Below are 18,013 nucleotides of genomic sequence, written 5' to 3'. Positions count from 1 at the left end.
CGCCCTCTAAATATATTTTTAAACATTTCCTATTGATCACACAGTTCATAGTTATTTGTAGGCATAGAAATTGTGAAGGCTTTTGTAGCCTCATTTCCTGTTGTGATGTGTAGCCTCATTTTCATAGGCGATTGGGTAGTGTGTTGTACAAGTCATTAACTTTAGGCCATTCATAACAGTTTGAATTTTGGCTCTGTGTATGTGTCTTGGTGAAGTTAAAATTTCTGGTCATCATTGTACTAAAAATCTTTAAAATGGAATAATTACATTTAACTCTCCAGTGTTTGTTTTTCTAAAATCAAGAGAGTGGTGGGATCTGATATTGAGTCTTTTTCATGATGTTTGATGAATATCCTCCTTTCCATGAGGTGATACAGTTCTGTGCCCCAGAGGCAAAGATTTCTCTTGACATTTGAGTTTGCATCTCTGCCTGGTGTGTCCTGTCAGTCATAATCTTCACCAGGCCCAGCATTTAACTACTCTACAAGTCGTTTTTCTTTCACTTATTTTTACTGTGATGTACCTAGGTGTTATTTTCTTCGTATTTATCGTTCATGGGATTACAAAGCTGCTTGAATTCCTGCATTGATGTCTGTCAGTTTTAGGAAATTCTCAGTTGTTAACCTCTTTAAATGTTATTTCTGCTTTTCCCTCTGCCATTTTTCTTATTTTTCTGGGACTTTAACTAAAAATGTTAGCCCTTTTCCCTGTATCCCACATATCTCCTATTCTGTATTTTTCATCCGTTTTTTCTACTCTGGCTTCCCTTTGGATATTTTTTGACCTGTTTTACACTTCACTAATCCTGTCTTCTGCTAAGCCATCTGTTGCATTCTTAGTTTCAGTGACATTTCTCACTTTTAAAATTTCCATTTGAATCTTTTTAACAGATTACAATTCCCTGTTGAAAACTGCTATCCTTTCATCTGTCTTCTTTTTTTTTTTTTTTTTGAACAGATGAATCACAGTCATATTAAAGCCCCTTTTGCTAACTCCAGGTCACCCATGGGTCTGTTTTTATGGTCTTTTTTTCCTCCTTGACTTTTAGTTACTTGGTCCTGTCCTGTGGCATATCTGGTGATTTTTTAAATTGATTTTATTACTTTTTATTCCCAGTATCATAAATGAAAATAGTAGAGGCCCGAGTAGTTTTCATATTCCAAAAAGTTTTCTTTCTCTCAGGAGTCACCCTGTCCTTTGGACAGGTAGGTTGGGGGATACATACATACCTTAATCTAGTCAGGGGTTGAACTGAGTCTGAGACAGATTGAAGTTTTGGTAAGCACTTTTTTGTGTGTCCCCTTGGGACCAGGAGTTCCGATTAGCTTGTGGTATTCATCAGGACTTCATTTGTTGGTAATTCCTGCAATCTGTTTCTTATCTTCTCAGCACACCAAGGCAGCTGGTTTGCATTTTTGAGGCTTTCTGTTTAGCTTTTTACCCTCTTGTCTCATATTGGTTTTGAAATTGGCGGTTGTCTTATGGGGAGAAGTAGTGTGTAGCAAGCTTACTTGTATGCCTCTCTCCTCCACTGGGATCTTAGCCCCTCAAGCTTCCAGTTTTGTTACTTGAGCCCTATGAGTACCAGAAGGTTTGCTGCTTTTCCTACCCTCAGCAATGGCCATCTTCCAAGGCAGAGCTTGGGTTCTCAGCCTCTTGTCCTACACTCCAAATTGGTAAATACCTCCAGGAAGAATGGCTGGCGCTTGGCAGCTCACCTCCCCTTGCTTTCTCCGGTTTCTCTAGGAGTCTTGGTCCTTTTAGCTCAGGTAGTGGCTTCAGCAGCCCTTTCACTGATGCCTTTGACTGTTGCTATGTATTTCGTTAAAGCTTTCTGGTTTTTCTGGGTGGGAGCATTGGTGTGCCCCATACTAGTTTAATGTTAGCTGGGAAATGAAGACTACACAATTTTTTTTTTAAAGATTTTATTTATTTACTTGACAGAGAGATAGAGAGCACAAGTAAGCAGAGCGACAGGCAGAGAGAAAGAGAGAGAAGCAGGCTCTCTGCTGAGCAGGGAGCCCAGTGCAGGGTTCGATCCCAGAACCCTAGATCATGACCTGAACTGAAGGCAGCCCGTCTAACCAACTAAGGCACCCAGGTGCCACATATACAATTATTTTTTAAGAGAATGTCAGTGAGTAGATTATGTGTGTGAACTTTTATTTTTGCCCGCTTAAAAACTTTTATTTTTGCCCGCTTTATCCTGTCACAGTTGAAGGTGCATGCACATTTTATGGTTTCTTTTCACATATTGATACAGTAAAATAACATCTTTTTCTGAGTCATTGTAACAATTTTTATAATTATCCTTGATTTAATTCAGAACCATCATAGTCAATATAGGTTCCTAACTTTACTCCATAACTGTGAGGATTAGGGATATCATAAGGCATGCTGTATCAGCAGTGAGGTTGAACATACAAAGTTAGTAATACTGCATACGAATGATTAAAAATTTTAAATACATTTTAGAAAAAGAATTTTTTTTCAAGTATTTTTCCTTCTTTTTTTTTTCTTTTTTTAATTTTTTCTTATTAACATATAATGTATTATTAGCCCCAGGGGTACAGGTCTGTGAATTGTCAGGCTTATACACTTCATAGCACTCACCATAGGACATACCCTCTCCAATTTCCATAACCCAACCACCCTCTCCAGACCCCCAGACCCCCGGCAACCCTCAGTTTGTTTTGTGAGGTTAAGAGTCTCTTATGGTTTGTCTCCCTCCCGATCCCATCTTGTTTCATTTTTTCCTTCCCTACCCCTCAAGTCCCCCACTTTGCCTCTCAAATTCCTCATATCAGGGAGATCACATGATAATTGTCTTTCTCTGATTGACTTATTTCACTCAGCATAATACCCTCTAGTTCCATCCATGTTGTTGCAAATGGCAAGATTTCGTTTCTTTTGATGGCTGCATAGTATTCCATTACTGTGGAATTATACCACATCTTCCTTATCCATTCCTCTGTGGTGGACATCTAGGTTCTTTTCACAGTCTGGCTATTGTGGACATTGCTGCTATAAACATTCGGGTGCATGTGCCCCTTCGGATCACTAAATTTGTATCTTTAGGGTAAATACCCAGTAGTACAATTACTGGTCCATAGGATAGCTCTATTTTCAACTTTTTGAGGAACATCTATGCTATTTTCCAGAGTGGCTGTACCAGCTTGCATTCCTACCAGCAGTGTAGGAGGGTTCCCCTTTCTCCACATCCTCTCTAACATGTGTCACTTCCTGACTTGTTAATTTTAGCCTTTCTGACTGGTGTGAGGTGGTATCTCATTGTGGTTTTGATTTGTATTTCCCTGATGCTGAGTGATGTGGAGCACTTAAAGAAAAAGAAATTTTTATGCATTAGGTTTATACAAATGAAAGTAAATATATTTTCTAACAAACACAAGTGATCATGGATTATCAGTTTTGGAAAGTAAATATTAAAATATTTTTATCTGAAGGTACAAATACATTTTGTTGTATATAAAATTTCCTTTCTTTGATTTTCTAATTATGTTTTTCTAACTAAAATGAAATATTCTGAAATCTGACAAAAATATTTATAGTCTTGAGATACAAAATCCATGTCTTTGGAGTTTTATGTATTCCTTTCTCCCTGCTGGGAGTGTTTTATGCCCATGAGGTCAAACTAAGAAGTATTTTGCCCACACATCTTTTATTGGCTTATGTGGTCAGATAGTTTTGTGTTTACTCTAATATACCAAAGTTGAATTCTGTCAGCAGTAAGAACGTACCCCCCTGTTTTCAACCTTTGAATGTATTCTGCTGGTGAAGTTGTAGCAGCTGATACACCCAGTAGGAAAAATGAAACATGACGATCTTAACCTTGAGCTGTAGTTGTAGTTATTGACAGTCATGGAGGAAGCCCTCTCTGGGTTCCCCATAAGAAATGTGTTTTGAGTCTGACTATTTCAAATGAATCTGTGATGGCTGTCATTTTCTCGGCTCTTTGTGCAGGAAGAAGAAAGTGAAGAGGAGCCCAAACTGAAGTATGAAAGGCTTTCCAATGGGGTAACAGAAATCCTTCAGAAGGATGCAGCTAGCTGCATGACAGTCCATGACAAGGTAAGGTAGCCCTTCCAGAGGATTCTTCTGTAAGCTGTTTCTCTTATAAGAGATTATAAGATTTATACTGTGGAATCCTCATGCTCTTGATGGTGGCTCAGTAATTGTGTCTCCCTTCCACTCTTCCTTTCTTTTTCCTCTCCCAACAAAAAAATGAAAACGACAACCAAAACATTCTATGTATGTATTTGCACACACAGACACCCCTCCCCATAATGCAAGGGTGTATCAAATAGAATTTAGATAGATGTGAAAGATTTATAGCAAGTAGTTCTTGGCAACTCCATCACTTTAAATTCCTCAAACCATAAGTAGTAGAGTTGGGAAGAGTTAAGATTGGAAATGGTGTAGCACTCAGTGCTTTTCATAAGTGAAGAAGAGATTACATTGGAGGTGTTAGGAATCAGTAGAAAGGCCCCAAATGATTACTTATATGACCTGTGAGTGAATTCATATATTCCACATTTTAATCCTTGCCATAACAAAGCCCCCACAAAATCTGAGTCCAAGCTAAGTGCTATACAGCACCCTTAGTCTATTCTTAGACCAAAATAAAATGTGTTGTAAGTAAAGTGCTAGAGACTGGGCCATTTGAACCATTGCCCTCTTCTTCCCGATGGACCCCACAAGTGAGGCAAACCCCCAAGTCTGATCCATCTCCTGGCTTTATCCTGTGTTACCAGCGGTGTTGCCTCATCTTCCTCCTTGCCCCTACCCTTCCTTTTTCTTTCAGGACTCGTTCTGCTGTAAACAGATTTTTGTATTCACTCAGCATGTTAATAGAATGCTTGTTTGCTCTTGCTTCCTCAGAAACCCCCTTCTTCGGGGCACCTCTTGTTAGGTTGTACTGCCCCTTCCCATGGTTGCCATCTTCCTGCTCCCATTGCTGTCATGTCCCAAATTCCTCTGTGCTTTGCTTCACTCACTGAAGAAAGGCTTTGCTGTCCTTGCAGACCTTTACCTCTGCCTTGTCTCCGCTCTCCACCAGTAAGGCCACATCTGGACGGCATCCATACCTGGAATTTGAGGATCTTCCAGTGCACTCTCTGGTGACTCCTCTTATCCTTCAAGCCTTGTGTTAATTTTACTACTAACCCCATTCTGTGACTGTAGGGAGCTCTGATCTTGAATTGGTTCTTTGTTTAATTTCTTATCTCTGTCAGGTGGTCAGCTAGCTTTGCTTTCTACCTGTATATTCAATTCACTTACGTCCCTGTTCTTTGTTATCCCCCTCAAGCCACTACAAACACTCACAGATTTGTGTTTCATCAGCTTCATTAGTCCTTAGTCTGTCTTTTCAGCCACCATCCCTTCTCTGAGGATGCCATTTCCTTATAATTAAGAAAATCGAATCTCTCAGGCTTGAAGCCTCAGCTCCTGACCCCTTTCCCAACTCATCTGGATCCATGCCCAGCCTTCCCCACAGAGGCTTTCTTCTTCCCATTCAGAGGTCTTTTTGTCTACTGTTGATCTGCACCACATCTCACTCACCCCCCACCACTAGTGATGCTAACCCTAGCCCCACATCACCATGTATCTCCTTCTGTGTCTGTGGATTTGCCCATCTTGGATATTGCATAGACATGAAGTCATACATTGGTTTCTTGTGTCTGGCTTCTTTCACTTAGCGTCATGTTTTTGAGGTTCATGGGTCATGTAGCCTGGATAAGTACTTTACTCCTTTTTGTTGTCGAATAATATTCCGTTGTATGGACATACCACATTTTATCTGTCCATTCCCCAGCTGACAGATATTTTGCTGCTTTCAGAAGTGTGGATCTGACCTTTGTTCTACACAGAGGCTGAGAGAAGCTTTCTTAAAGCCTTTTTATCATGGCACCATTCTTTCATTATTCTCTTGATCATTGCTATGAGTCCCTTCTTGTTCTTTCACTTTTTCCTTCCTTCCGCCTTTCCTTCACGTGTTGGTATTCCCAGGATTTGGTTCATTGTCCACATTTCTGTTTAGTTTGTACTTTTCTTCATTTTAAATGTCATAATTCCTGTGATGACCTACACACTGACACCTCCCCAGAGTAGTGTGCTGCTTTATCCCCATGCCTCTTGAACAGTTTTTACTTTTGTTCTGTTTGTACCTGAAACTCAGCATACCCATAATAATGCATCTTCTTTTCCATCTCTAATCTCTCATCTGTTTTTTAATCTCTATCCTATTTGGTGGCATCACAGTCTCTTGTCACCTAAGCCAAAGCTGACTTTCCTTTGCTTCTGCCCAGTCATTCCTAAGCCCTGATGATTTTCTCACTTCCCCTGCCTGCACTCACAGACCTCTCACTTTTCTGCTTTAAAGCCTTCTGCCACCTGGTTGCCAGGATGATGTGTTGAAAATACAGGTTTAAAACCCTAGTGTGATTTTCACCATCTGCTACATAAAGTCTAAGCTCCTTACTGTGGTGTGTAAGGCCCCCTAAGATCCTGCCCTCTCCTGCAATTGGCTTTATGTCTTCCCACTTTTTTCTGCTTGGGTGGTGTTCTGGTAGCAACACTTGGCTGTATTTACTCATAACGTCCCTTCTCCCATCTCACCTGCTTGAGCCCACTTCCATCCCGAGCCCTCATCTTTCAGTTCAGGCACTTGTCGTTTCTCCCAGAACTAACACACACCTTGCCAGGCAGTCTGCTCTCCTACAGATTTGCTTTCACTCTGGTCCAGCCACAGCTTTCTCATCTTCCTATTTCTTTCTATTTATGTTTCTTTCTATTAAAGTCATCTTCCAGAGGGTCAGATCTGATCATGTAATTCTTCCTAGAATTCTTGATTGTTTGCCTGGTGTTTCGTGATTTGGACAGCCTCTCCCATACCCTTTTCCTCTTCTACCTTTCATCTCCACAAATATTCAGATGTTTTCTATTAACCAACCTTCCAGGCTCATCACTTGTCTCTTTCCCTGGGCACAAACTGGATGCCGCTGCCATGTATAACCACTTGTTATTTCTTAACTTTGTCCTGTGTGATTTTATGTGATTCCATACCTTTGAGCAAGTTGTATCCATTCTGCTTGAAAATGGTCTTTACTACAAGACTGTCTGCCTTTGGGTCCACTGTCTAACTCCTCCTTCAGAGTTAAGCACAGCTGATACTGGCCACGTTCCGTAGGGTCTTAGAGATGCTGCCATTCTAAGCGTACTCTTTAAATTCAATTAATCAGTCTTTCTAATCTGTCTCCTTTATTACGAGTAAATACAGCCAAGTGTTGCTACCAGAACACCACCCAAGCAGAAAAAAGTGGGAAGACATAAAGCCAATTGCAGGAGAGGGCAGGATCTTAGGGGGCCTTACCATTATACCTGCTTTTTATCTGAGCATATATGGTTGAACCTCTGAATGGATAAAAAGGAGAACAGTTTGCCTGCCAAGAGATCAAAGTTTATTAACACCATAGTTAAACCAACTCGGTCAAGGAGCCTTCTGACAGTGGGAACTGTAATCAGTGCTGACTTGTAGAATACACGCTCCTAATCTGATGCCCATGTTTCTATTTATGAGGCTTTTGATCCAATGGAGAGTATTTTGGCTCTTAATTCAGGCCTTCTCTCTGCCACTGATTGACCATTTCCAGGAAGTCACATCAACTCCCGGGACTTAGTTTCTCATGTGTAGTTAAAGACACTCCCTGCTCTGATGTTTTGAATACTGTAAAATGCCATAGGGAGAGTATAGATGACACTATACAGCTAATCACATTGGAAATGTACTCCTACTTGTTTCCTTTGTGGTGTCCAAAGCTTGTCACCTGTTCCTCTTGTTTACTTACACAAAGTCCACTCGATAAAAGTAGAAGCCATTATGCCAGTGGATGGGATGGGGCAGAAGGATTGGACATCCATCTGGTAGTTTATAAAAGGAGTCAAGTTTCTGTAAGTAAACATGAAGGAGGCTGATTAAATTATGCTTATTCTTTCTCCATCCAAGATTTTAAGTGTCCTCAGGTTAAAAAAAAATTAATACTTACAAAAGCTCAAGGCTTTTAATGGCTACAAAGAGTCGCATTTCAAAGGATTTGAATATACTTTTGTGATTTGTGGCCAATTTTGCATTTTTTTGTTGAATTTTCGAGTTATCAAAAACACTAGCAGGTGAAAGCATCAATAATTTCAGTAGTTAAATAAATTTTCTAAGACCTATACACTTGTCTTATCAGACTTTTTTTTAAAGAGCAGTGAAGTTACTTATTTTGAAAAGGCAGCAGCAACAATTTAATCCAAATGATGAAATGTTTTAGTAAACAAAAGGTAGCTTGTCATAGAAACCACTGCATTTTTTAATTTTAATTATAACTTTTTGGGGCAGGGCAGGGCAGAAGGAAGGAGAATCTTTTTCCTTCTTTTTTTTTTCCCTTCAGTTTGACAGAGAGAGATCACAAGTAGGCAGAGAGGGAGGAGGAGAGAGAGGGGGAAACAGGCTCCCCGCTGAGCAGAGAGCCTATGTGGGGCTCGATCCCAGGACCCTGAGATCATGACCTGAGCCAAAGGCACTGAGGCTCCCAGACACCCCAGGAAGGAGAATCTTAAGCAGGCTCCACACCTGCCACATGGATCTCACATCCCTGCGAAGATCATGACCTGAGTCAAAGTCAGGAGTTGGACACTTAACTGACTGAGCTACCCATGCACCCTGAAACCACCAGATTTTTTTGTTCAGAGGTAAAGTAATTACAGTTTCAGGTTGAAACTATAAATTCAAAATAATTACTTTATGTTTTCTTTCCATCTTAAATATTAAATGAGTCAAACTAGTAATTTCAAAAAAGGGAAAAGGAAGGAATTAATATTTGGGTACTCTGCATAGAACCTTTGAAACTTCTGATAAAATAAAGTGTCACTGAAAGCTCAAGTATGGCCTTCACAGAGGCATTGGAGAATCACCCAGTACTGAAGCACCTTTAGGATCCAAGCCCCTTTACTTTTCTAACAAACTAAATGCAGTATTTATGAGGAGAATCAATACTGTTGAATACTTGGGGTGTGGTGAGCTTTTAAGACACACTGTTTTATCATAGCCTCAGAAAGAGGCAGAGTATTTGTTTTTAGTTAGTATTATGCAGGTTTCTTTTCTTTTTTAAAATTCAGATATTGTCAGCATCACTGTCAAAAGAAAATTACAACCGTCTGAGCCATCTGAGTCCTCTGTTTCTGATTAGAATGTTTTTTTGCTTTGAATGCAACATTAGAATGTTTTTTTGCTTTGGGTCCCGGTTTGGTTTAAATATTCAGACTAATTTCCCTCTAGAATTACCTCTTGCCCCTTTCTTCATGGGGCCCAGGCTTCCCGTTTCCAGCAGGTTTGCTGTCTGCCCTGGATGAGTAATCGGCGTGGCACCCGGTGCATTCAGGCAGGCCTGTGCGCTAGAATCGTCATACCTAGTTATGTCTGCACACCTGATGTTTTATTAACCAGTATTGATTTTTTTACCCGGGGGACTTTTTTCTTCCTGAAAAAAGGCAACCTTGCAGGAGTGAAAGGCATTGCAGGGGATGAATTTCTAATGAACCCCTTCTTTCCCTTTTTGTGACTTCTCTTTAATGTACCTTCATATTTTAAGTGCCTGAACTGAAATTTCATTTTAAGCAATTCCATTTTGATAAAATCCTTTTAAATCTTGACTTTCTGTAAGGTTATTTTTATAAAGATTGTGCTGCTTGACTGAAACGCTTAGTAGTGCCTGTAAATTTGAGCATTTCATTATAGGTTGCAATGAAGCATGCTCCCATGCAATGAAATACATAGAATTTGGAACTATTTGAGTAATGCCACAAGAAGTAAAAAAGAAGAAAAATCTCATGTCATATTTCAGTAGTCCTAAAGTTTCTCCATGTTTGTTTAGGGTTAGTTCAAAGAATTAAAGGAACAGTGGGAGGTATGAACTCTTTCATACTGTAAAATGAGTATGTAGCTCAGCAGTTATTTTGTGACAGAAAAGGATTTTTTTTTTGCATTAGAATATAAACATTTACACTCAGTATTGTACATTAATTTTTATAGCGGCATCTAAATGCTAACTGATAATATAAATACTTCCAAGCTTTTTCATCTCTCAGCATGACTTAGATTTTCCTTTCTTTAAAAAAAAATACATACTTTGGCATTTGTGCATGTATATATATTTGTTCAACTTAAATGATAGCACAGATTTACACATTTGCCATAAATTACACGGGGGTTAATCATTCCCTTCTGACTTGGAGCTCAACTATAGGTTGGTTGTATTTTCCCAGCTGCACTGGAATCTGCAGCCTCAGTCCATCAGGCATTGTGTACGGACCGCATCCACACCATTAGTTGTCAGCGAATGAGGGTCCTCATGAGTCATTCTGACAGCCGACTTGCACTCTCACAATAAAGTAGGCCCTGCTCTGTCATTTCCCTGAAGCCAGAAACAAGCCTTCTTCAAGGAGTGCATCCCTTGCAAGGCGTTGCTCATGGCTTATGCCTTCGGTCTTGACTTCGAAAAGGGTTTGATTTCTAAATGTGTATTAATGTACATTAATAAACTGACCCCTCTGTTCCTCTTGCAGTTTTTGGCACTGGGCACCCATTATGGCAAGGTTTATTTACTTGATATCCAGGGGAACATCACTCAGAAGTTTGATGTAGTAAGTATACAGTATCAAATAATGTATGAATTAGACTTTGTACTGAAAATTTATGCTTTACGGTATTAGCTTTAGCAGTTTGTTGTAATAATCTAAAGAAAGGGCCTTTATCAATTCAATCAGAGTGCTTAGAGTGTAACTCTGAATTTTATAGTATATGCTAAAAATTATAAATGTGAATGTAAAACGAAAGAGGTCTATAAATACATAAATAAGCATATATATACATTTTGTATTTTGACTTTGTACCTTTATATATAAACCCCATTAAATTTATTTTTATAAATCTGTTGAATTATAATTCTTTGTTAAATAAATTAAAGTTAAATAGGTTTTTTTAGTTAAGTAAATAAAAGACTTTATTATGGTCATCCATTTGACTTTAAATGAAGTATTTAAAATACTTCTACATGTGTTCTTTTCAAAATAGAACAGTGTGGACTATCTAGGGGAATTGTAATACTAAAAGAAAAAGTACTGCTTTTATTAGTGAATACTGGTCCTAATTAACATATACAGGGGAAGTTATGAAATCCTTAAAGTGTGAAGCTCCCTCATTTCGTCAGTTGTAAGTATGTGCCCCACCGTCTTCTCTAGATCCCAAGTGTAATGGAAGATTGATCACCTTGCTGGTTCAGTTTATCTCTTCTAAATAGAGAAAGCTAATGTTTTACGTGAATGTTTTGGTGCTTGGATTTTTGGGGGATTCTGTTGATTGAAAGTGAAGAGCTAAGCTTTTTAATTTTTTGTTGTGATTTGGAATCACTGAGGATGAAGAAAATGTGGAATTTAAAGCTTGGTTTTGGTGTTTGAGATGTTCCTTGAAAGGTTCAGGAGCATCTGTGGTTGCGTGTGTGTGAACATTCGGAGTGAGCAGGACACTCCTATTAGGGACAGGTATTACATCAGCACTTGTTGAAAGATCTATTACAAGAGATTGGTATAGTTTATAAAGGAGACCACAGTTTCTGAAGCTGGCACATTGTGTAGGAAAGAAGTAGGTTGCTTTGTTTTACTTAAAAGAAACTGAACTGCTGAATGTTGACAGAATCTTGGGAACAGTCCAGGAAGGGACTTAACACGCACAAATCGCACTAATACATCAGGCAAATTGCAGGTTCTTGTTTTGCTTCAGCATCTTTCAGACAAGAGGAATATATGTTGGACGTCCCTCTACGTCCCAGACACCCATCTTGGTGACTTAAATGTGTGTTCTTTCAATTGCCATCCGTTCAGACATGTAGCTGATGCTGGGAAGAGTTCTTTTTCGCGATGTTACCTGTAGCTCCTCACCATTAAAACAAAACAAAACAACAAACAACAAACAAAAAACAACCCAATAAAATCTCACCTGTCTGTTCTCTTGAACTTCCTGTTCTAGGTAGAGGATTATGTGACACTCTGTTTCTAAAAATGTCCTCTGAATATTGTATAGAAATTGCAGTGCTTCATTACTGAGGTTCACGCACCTGTCTGCTGACTCCATTGCCGAAGGAGAAACCAAGACAAATGTTGTAGGAGTTTATTCGTGTCTTTGGTCACTCATTCATTCATTCAGTCTTTGTCTACACAGTATAACCCTTCACTTATATTCTTTCTGATGTCAGTTTTATGTCAAGTATATCCCATGTCCTCTTGCAGATAAGTTATGGTATCATCCTCCCTAAATTTGCCCACACCTTTTTCCTTTTTTTTTCAATCTGCCCATGTGACATCTTCAAAAATAAGTTCTCCGGAGCCTTGCCTGCCCCCTTACGTTTTTTCTTATTTTTTCTGGCAGGAGAGGAAAACATTCTGATGGTATTTTGTTTATCAAAGAATTTGATAGTCTTCTGTAGAAAGGTTTTTCAGGAGACCCTGGCTTTTTTGTGAATATTACCATATTAGGCATTTGACTTTCAGATGACACACATTATCCTCTTTTGAAAGGAACTTTAGTCTACAGCTTCTCATCTCCAAGTTTTTTCCTCTATTATTTTATTTTCCTGTTTCTGATGATGTGATTGCTTTGTGGGGCTCTCTGTCGCTCCTTTTAATAAAGGATTCTTTTGGTTCTAAAATACTATTATGAGTTGAATTTGCTGCTTTTCTTTCAATGTAATGGTTGCCATTTTAACCCAAAACTTTATTCTTCATTAGAAATGCAGGGAGAGTGAACAAGTATTTTTAAGAATTAATGAATAAACACTCCTGACTTTAGTTTTCACTTCTAAGTGGGAATAATTTAAGCAAATTAAAATTAGATAAGATAAAGTGTAAAATAAGAGGGTTGGATAAAATGACCGTTTAAGATTCTCACAGCTCTGAAATGATGAACTCTGTTAAATTAAAAAGCTGTTTGTGCACCTGTAAAAAAAAAATTAGATAAGATAAAAGATCTTAGGTTTGCACAGTGTTTATTTCCTCAAGCAGTATCTCTTCACCCCATTCACTGCATTTCTAGTTTTGATTGCGGTAGTTTCGTTTGGCAGGGGGCAGGGAACACAGAGGAATCTCTAACGAAGTTTCCCAAGGGAGTCTGCTATTTGAACTGGGGTGGAATCATTGCACTAGAGGCTGTCTGACTTTACTTTAAAAACATATGAGGTAAAAGAAATAACCAAACAAATCATTCTGCATGTTGAAGAAAGATATTTGTTTTCCCATTAATATTTCAGGAGAAATACTGTGTGGTGCACAGTTCCACTTGTAGGTATATATTCAAGACAAATGAATGCAGTGTTTATGTCCACACACACACTCACACACACACAATACAAAAGATATATAGGGGAGTGTTAAAGTAGCTTAATTCATAATAGCTCCAAACTAGAAACAACCCAAATATTCATCATTTGTCAAATGGATAAGTAAATTGTGGTATATTCTGAGCAATTAAGAACAGACTGTCTATACACATAATAACATAGATGAATTTCACAGATTTAACATTCAGCCAAAGAAGCCAGACACAAATGTGTACACATTGTATGATTCCTTTTATATGATGGTCAAGAAAAGGTGAAATCAAACACTGGTGATAGAAATCAGATATTATTTTTTGGCCTGGGAAAGAGCACAGGAGAATCTTCTGGAATGCTGATAATATTCTCTTTCATTATGGCTTCCCATATACACACACGTAAAAATCACTGAACTATGAATTGGAGATTTGTGGTCTTTAGTCTGTATTAATACCTCAGTAACACACACACACACACACACACACACAGGTACCTGTACACTTGTTTATATCTTTGCCCTTGAGCAAAATTCAAAATTCAAATTATCCTTTGTTGAAGCAACCCTTTCTTCTCCTCATTTCTAAATACCATCAAATTTGTTAAGTCGGTTTCCTGTTCAGGGATCTTTATATGAATGGATCACACCACTGAGGTGATTCCTACCCCTGTATATTCTTCTACAATGTAGATAAAGAGGATTCTGTGGTACCTGCCATCTGTGACTGTTCTTTTGGTGGTTGAGAGTGAAAACCACCAAAGTGATGCTTTGTTTTGCATGTGGATACTCATATTTCACAGTACTTATAAGAATATTCAGATATGCTAATGTTTTAACATGTTTTTTAGAGGTTATTTCTAGATATGACCTTATGTTAATTCAGATTTAATTGATAAGGTTCACTTCTCTTTGAACTCAGAGTAAAATGAAAGTGGGCCTAGTTTCCCATGTAAAATGCTCAGGTTGCTAAGAAAATTACCTTTAATATAGTTCAGGCCATATTACCCTGAGAAATGGCTGTCTTCATGAACTTACACAGTATATAACATAGGGCTTCAAAATTCTTAGGGGATCTCAGATACCTTCTAAATTTCCTTATGGTATCTATGCCCCTATAATGCCTTTAAATCATTGTAGTTACTTTCCCTTCAATAGCACCCACTTTCCTTAAGCTTATTAATTTAAGGCTTACTAATTAGGAGTATTACTTGGAAGTAACAAGCAAATTATTTTGGAGCATTGTTCCATATGTTTTAAATCTTTGTTCTCTTAAGTGTGCTAGAGGGAGAGCAGAGAGCTCCACTGACCAAACATAAATTTTCTGCTCTTTACCTTCATGTGTTTTTCTTCCTTTGCCTGAAATAGAAAATGATGCAGCTTTGCTGTCATGGTGCCATGGCAGGAGACATCAGATAAATACCTACAAATGGATGGTTAAAAAAGGAAAAGAATAAGAAAACAAAACAAAACAGAACAGGGGTTTATTGGGCATTTTGCATTAAGATAAATACCAATTTTTCAACTGAATCTCTTAAGCGGTAGGTTCAGAATTCTTCATGATCTCCTGATAGCAGTCTATTGATGTTTCTATTCCTGTTGTTTTTTTTTTGGTTAGGGATTATACCAACACTGTATTTCTTACTGCTAATCTTTTGTACTTCCTCATGTTCATATGCTAATAAAATCCCAGATCTCTATCAGAATTTAAGTAGCTTCACAGGACGGTATCTGAACATCCCTTCTTCTAGGGGGTCTTAGTTTCTGTTTAATCTCCCACCGTCAGTCTAATCACAGCCTCTGAGAACCGTGGATGGCTCCTTAGGCCTTCCCAGGTGCATCAGATCTCAAGATCCTGGTTGGTCATGTGGCCAAAGCTCCCTTTGTGATCTTTGTTTTCCTTCCTTTCTCCTCCAGTCATCTGATCCACTCACCATTGCCTGAGGATTGTCTCGGACCTGCATGCTTGTGTCCAGGCTTTTCATCACATCTTTCTGGAATGCCCTTCTTCCGTTGGTTCCATTCTTCCTTTTGAGATTTGAACCTTAACTCCTGCTTTTAGAAAGTAACCCTTTTATTCAATAGTACTTACCAAGTATTTAACATATACTCAGATTTTTCCTAGTTGCTCTGGGTGATTCAGAAAGTCGTCAGAGTTTAGAAGCTGAGGAGACTTCGATCGTTCTAGATATAAAAGGTGCCAGGTAAGGAAGCCTGAAGGAAATTGGGCCAGGGCTGCTTTGATTCTGTATTCCCTGCCCCTGTACTCGCTTGCTTTGTCTGGTTTAGTGTAGGCCTCCCTCACATACCTAGACATTCTGACAGGTCATTTCCCTCTCCAGCTTTGAAAAGATGTTTCTGTGACTGCTTCCTGGGCCTCTGAATGAGCATGGTGTCATTTCTGTCTCTGGGCCATCTTTTGGATTTTACTCCAGGCCTTCTGCTTTCTTTGGCTTAGAGGAATTCATTTCTATTATAGATCAGCTCCTCTTTCCTGTGTATTGAGACGTAAACATTGTTTGCAGGATCATCCATCTTTATTTCATGTCTCAGGGAAAAGAAGTACTTATCTGCCCTCTCATCTCTTTGCTAATGTAATCCTGAAAATTTAGTGTTCCTTTAAACTTCTTAGACTGCATTTGTAATGTTCACAAACTCCTTTTATCATTCGCATGATTTGACCTCCTCCTCCTTCGCATTATTGCCACATCTCGAACATGCAGTATTTTTGTTGATATTATTTGCATCTGTCAGTCTCCCCATAGAATGTGAGCTTCCTGAGGGCAGTTTCTGTGTCTGATTTAGCTCTGCATCCTTAGTGCTCAGCATTAAAAGTGAAAGATAGTGAGGCATTGATACAAATTGCCTGAATGCTAACAGTTCCAAATCTGTAAAGTTCCTTCTATCTGGACGGTTTTCCAGATAAACGGGGGTTTACACCTTCCTTTGCCACAGCCAGATTATTGTGTATACATTATGGGAGATCAGACAGACATGACCATTTCTTTAGAGTTAGTACAGATACCATACACTAGTTATTACCCTGAGGAGCCCAGCAATTTTGGGCTCATTCAAAATGTGGACAGGATAATATCGGGGTAACTGTTCATTAAAAGAGCCGTTGGAGCAGATCTAAAATAAAAATTGGAAGCTATCATTGAACAGCGAAACTCTGCTCTTCTCTGGGTCTCATGGCATTCACCAACCTGAAGTAAACCCCATCTATAGTAGGCTCTGCCAGACTTGGCATCATTACTTGGGAAGCATGGTATTTATCTTTTGATAATATCAGAGCGGTGCATTATTGGCTCAAATGTGTCAGTGTCTGTAATACCTGTTGAAGACTAATTGACAGGCCTCGGATTCTTAGGTATTAGAAGAATCTGTCTTCTGTATTTGGACTCTGTATTTCGAGTGATAAGAAATGTGTCAAATGTGTTGAGAATTACTTAAGTGGAACTCATTCTAACTGATGCCAAGGAAAATCTTATTTCCAATTTTCTGCATTTTTGTATTAAATCATCTCCAGTTTGTGGATTATTTATAGATAGCTTTGTAACTTTGGTAGCTTCTATGCACAGAGGTGACTAAGAAAACATACTCATCTTTAAGGATGCTTCTGTCACTTAGAACAGTTGAAGTGTTATGCTTACAACACGTGGTAATATAGGACTTCTTAGTGGTAACTGCATTTGGACAAATACCCCTTAAATAGCTGAAATTGAAAGTATTTTCTTCACCGAATGAAATCACCCTGGTACTCCACACATTTCAAAGTCAGAGTTGTAGTGATTTGAACTTTTTGGAACATGACCCTGACCTGGGTAGAGAGAGAACATGACTCAGACTGGAGCCTGGCGGAAAACCCCTAGACTCCGTTCTGTAGTAGAATGGATCCGCCGTCTGGTGCTTCTTGCTTTGGAAGTCGGGCACCTGTCGAAAGTGAGCACATTGGAAGGATTATAAACAATGTGGAGACTCAGAAGATGTGGTTAACATGGCAAGTGGGAGAACGTGATAAGTTAAGGTGAATCTTGACAGGTGAATGAGCATTTCTCAGTTGTTGAAGTGGGTCTGGATAGGGTGATGCCTTCATACACAACAGGGAATCTGAAAGGGCAAGGAACATTTATCACAGCCTTTTTATCTACATATGTATTTTGTCTTTCCACTAGTGGCTTTTGAGTAGGGAAATGGACAGGGGAAAATGGTGAGATGCAGTGAGAGAGACTTCTTCAGCTGGTTTAGCAGAAGGACCAAAGGGGAAAGGAAGGGAGTGTTTTCATGAGAGTGTCTTCATGGTTACTGGCTTTGGGGTTGAGAGTGTTTAGGGAACTAAATGAAACCATTAGAGTGATGTTAAATCAGATGACATGGACCAGAAGGCCGGGGATTTTATATATAAGTGTCTGTATATAGTTGGATAACAGATAATTTATACCTTGAGTTAGTGGTATATTACTTTTTCCTTAAACAAGTTCTCATTTTCTGTTTGAACAGCTTTGCTTTATTAGCCTTTTCTAGAAATTACTTATTTGCCTAAAATTCCCAAGTATTTTTCATTTGATGGAATCATGATATATTCTGATAG

At 38.8% G+C, this 18,013-nt stretch overlaps 1 protein-coding gene across 1 annotated transcript in view; it reads left to right on the top strand.

Annotated features, from left to right (window-relative positions):
- The window catches only part of VPS41 (VPS41 subunit of HOPS complex), a 179,112-nt gene that overhangs the window by 33,024 nt on the left and 128,075 nt on the right, over positions 1-18,013 (top strand). The window contains exons 3-4 of the mRNA XM_044245645.1: positions 3,982-4,089; positions 10,627-10,704. Coding sequence (XP_044101580.1) covers positions 3,982-4,089; positions 10,627-10,704 — 186 coding nt within the window. The remainder of the gene's footprint in view (positions 1-3,981; positions 4,090-10,626; positions 10,705-18,013) is intronic.

Source organism: Neovison vison, chromosome 4 (assembly GCF_020171115.1).
Source record: "Neovison vison isolate M4711 chromosome 4, ASM_NN_V1, whole genome shotgun sequence".
Classification (NCBI taxonomy): Eukaryota; Metazoa; Chordata; class Mammalia; order Carnivora; family Mustelidae; genus Neogale; species Neogale vison.
This window is presented reverse-complemented; position numbering and strand designations above follow the sequence as displayed.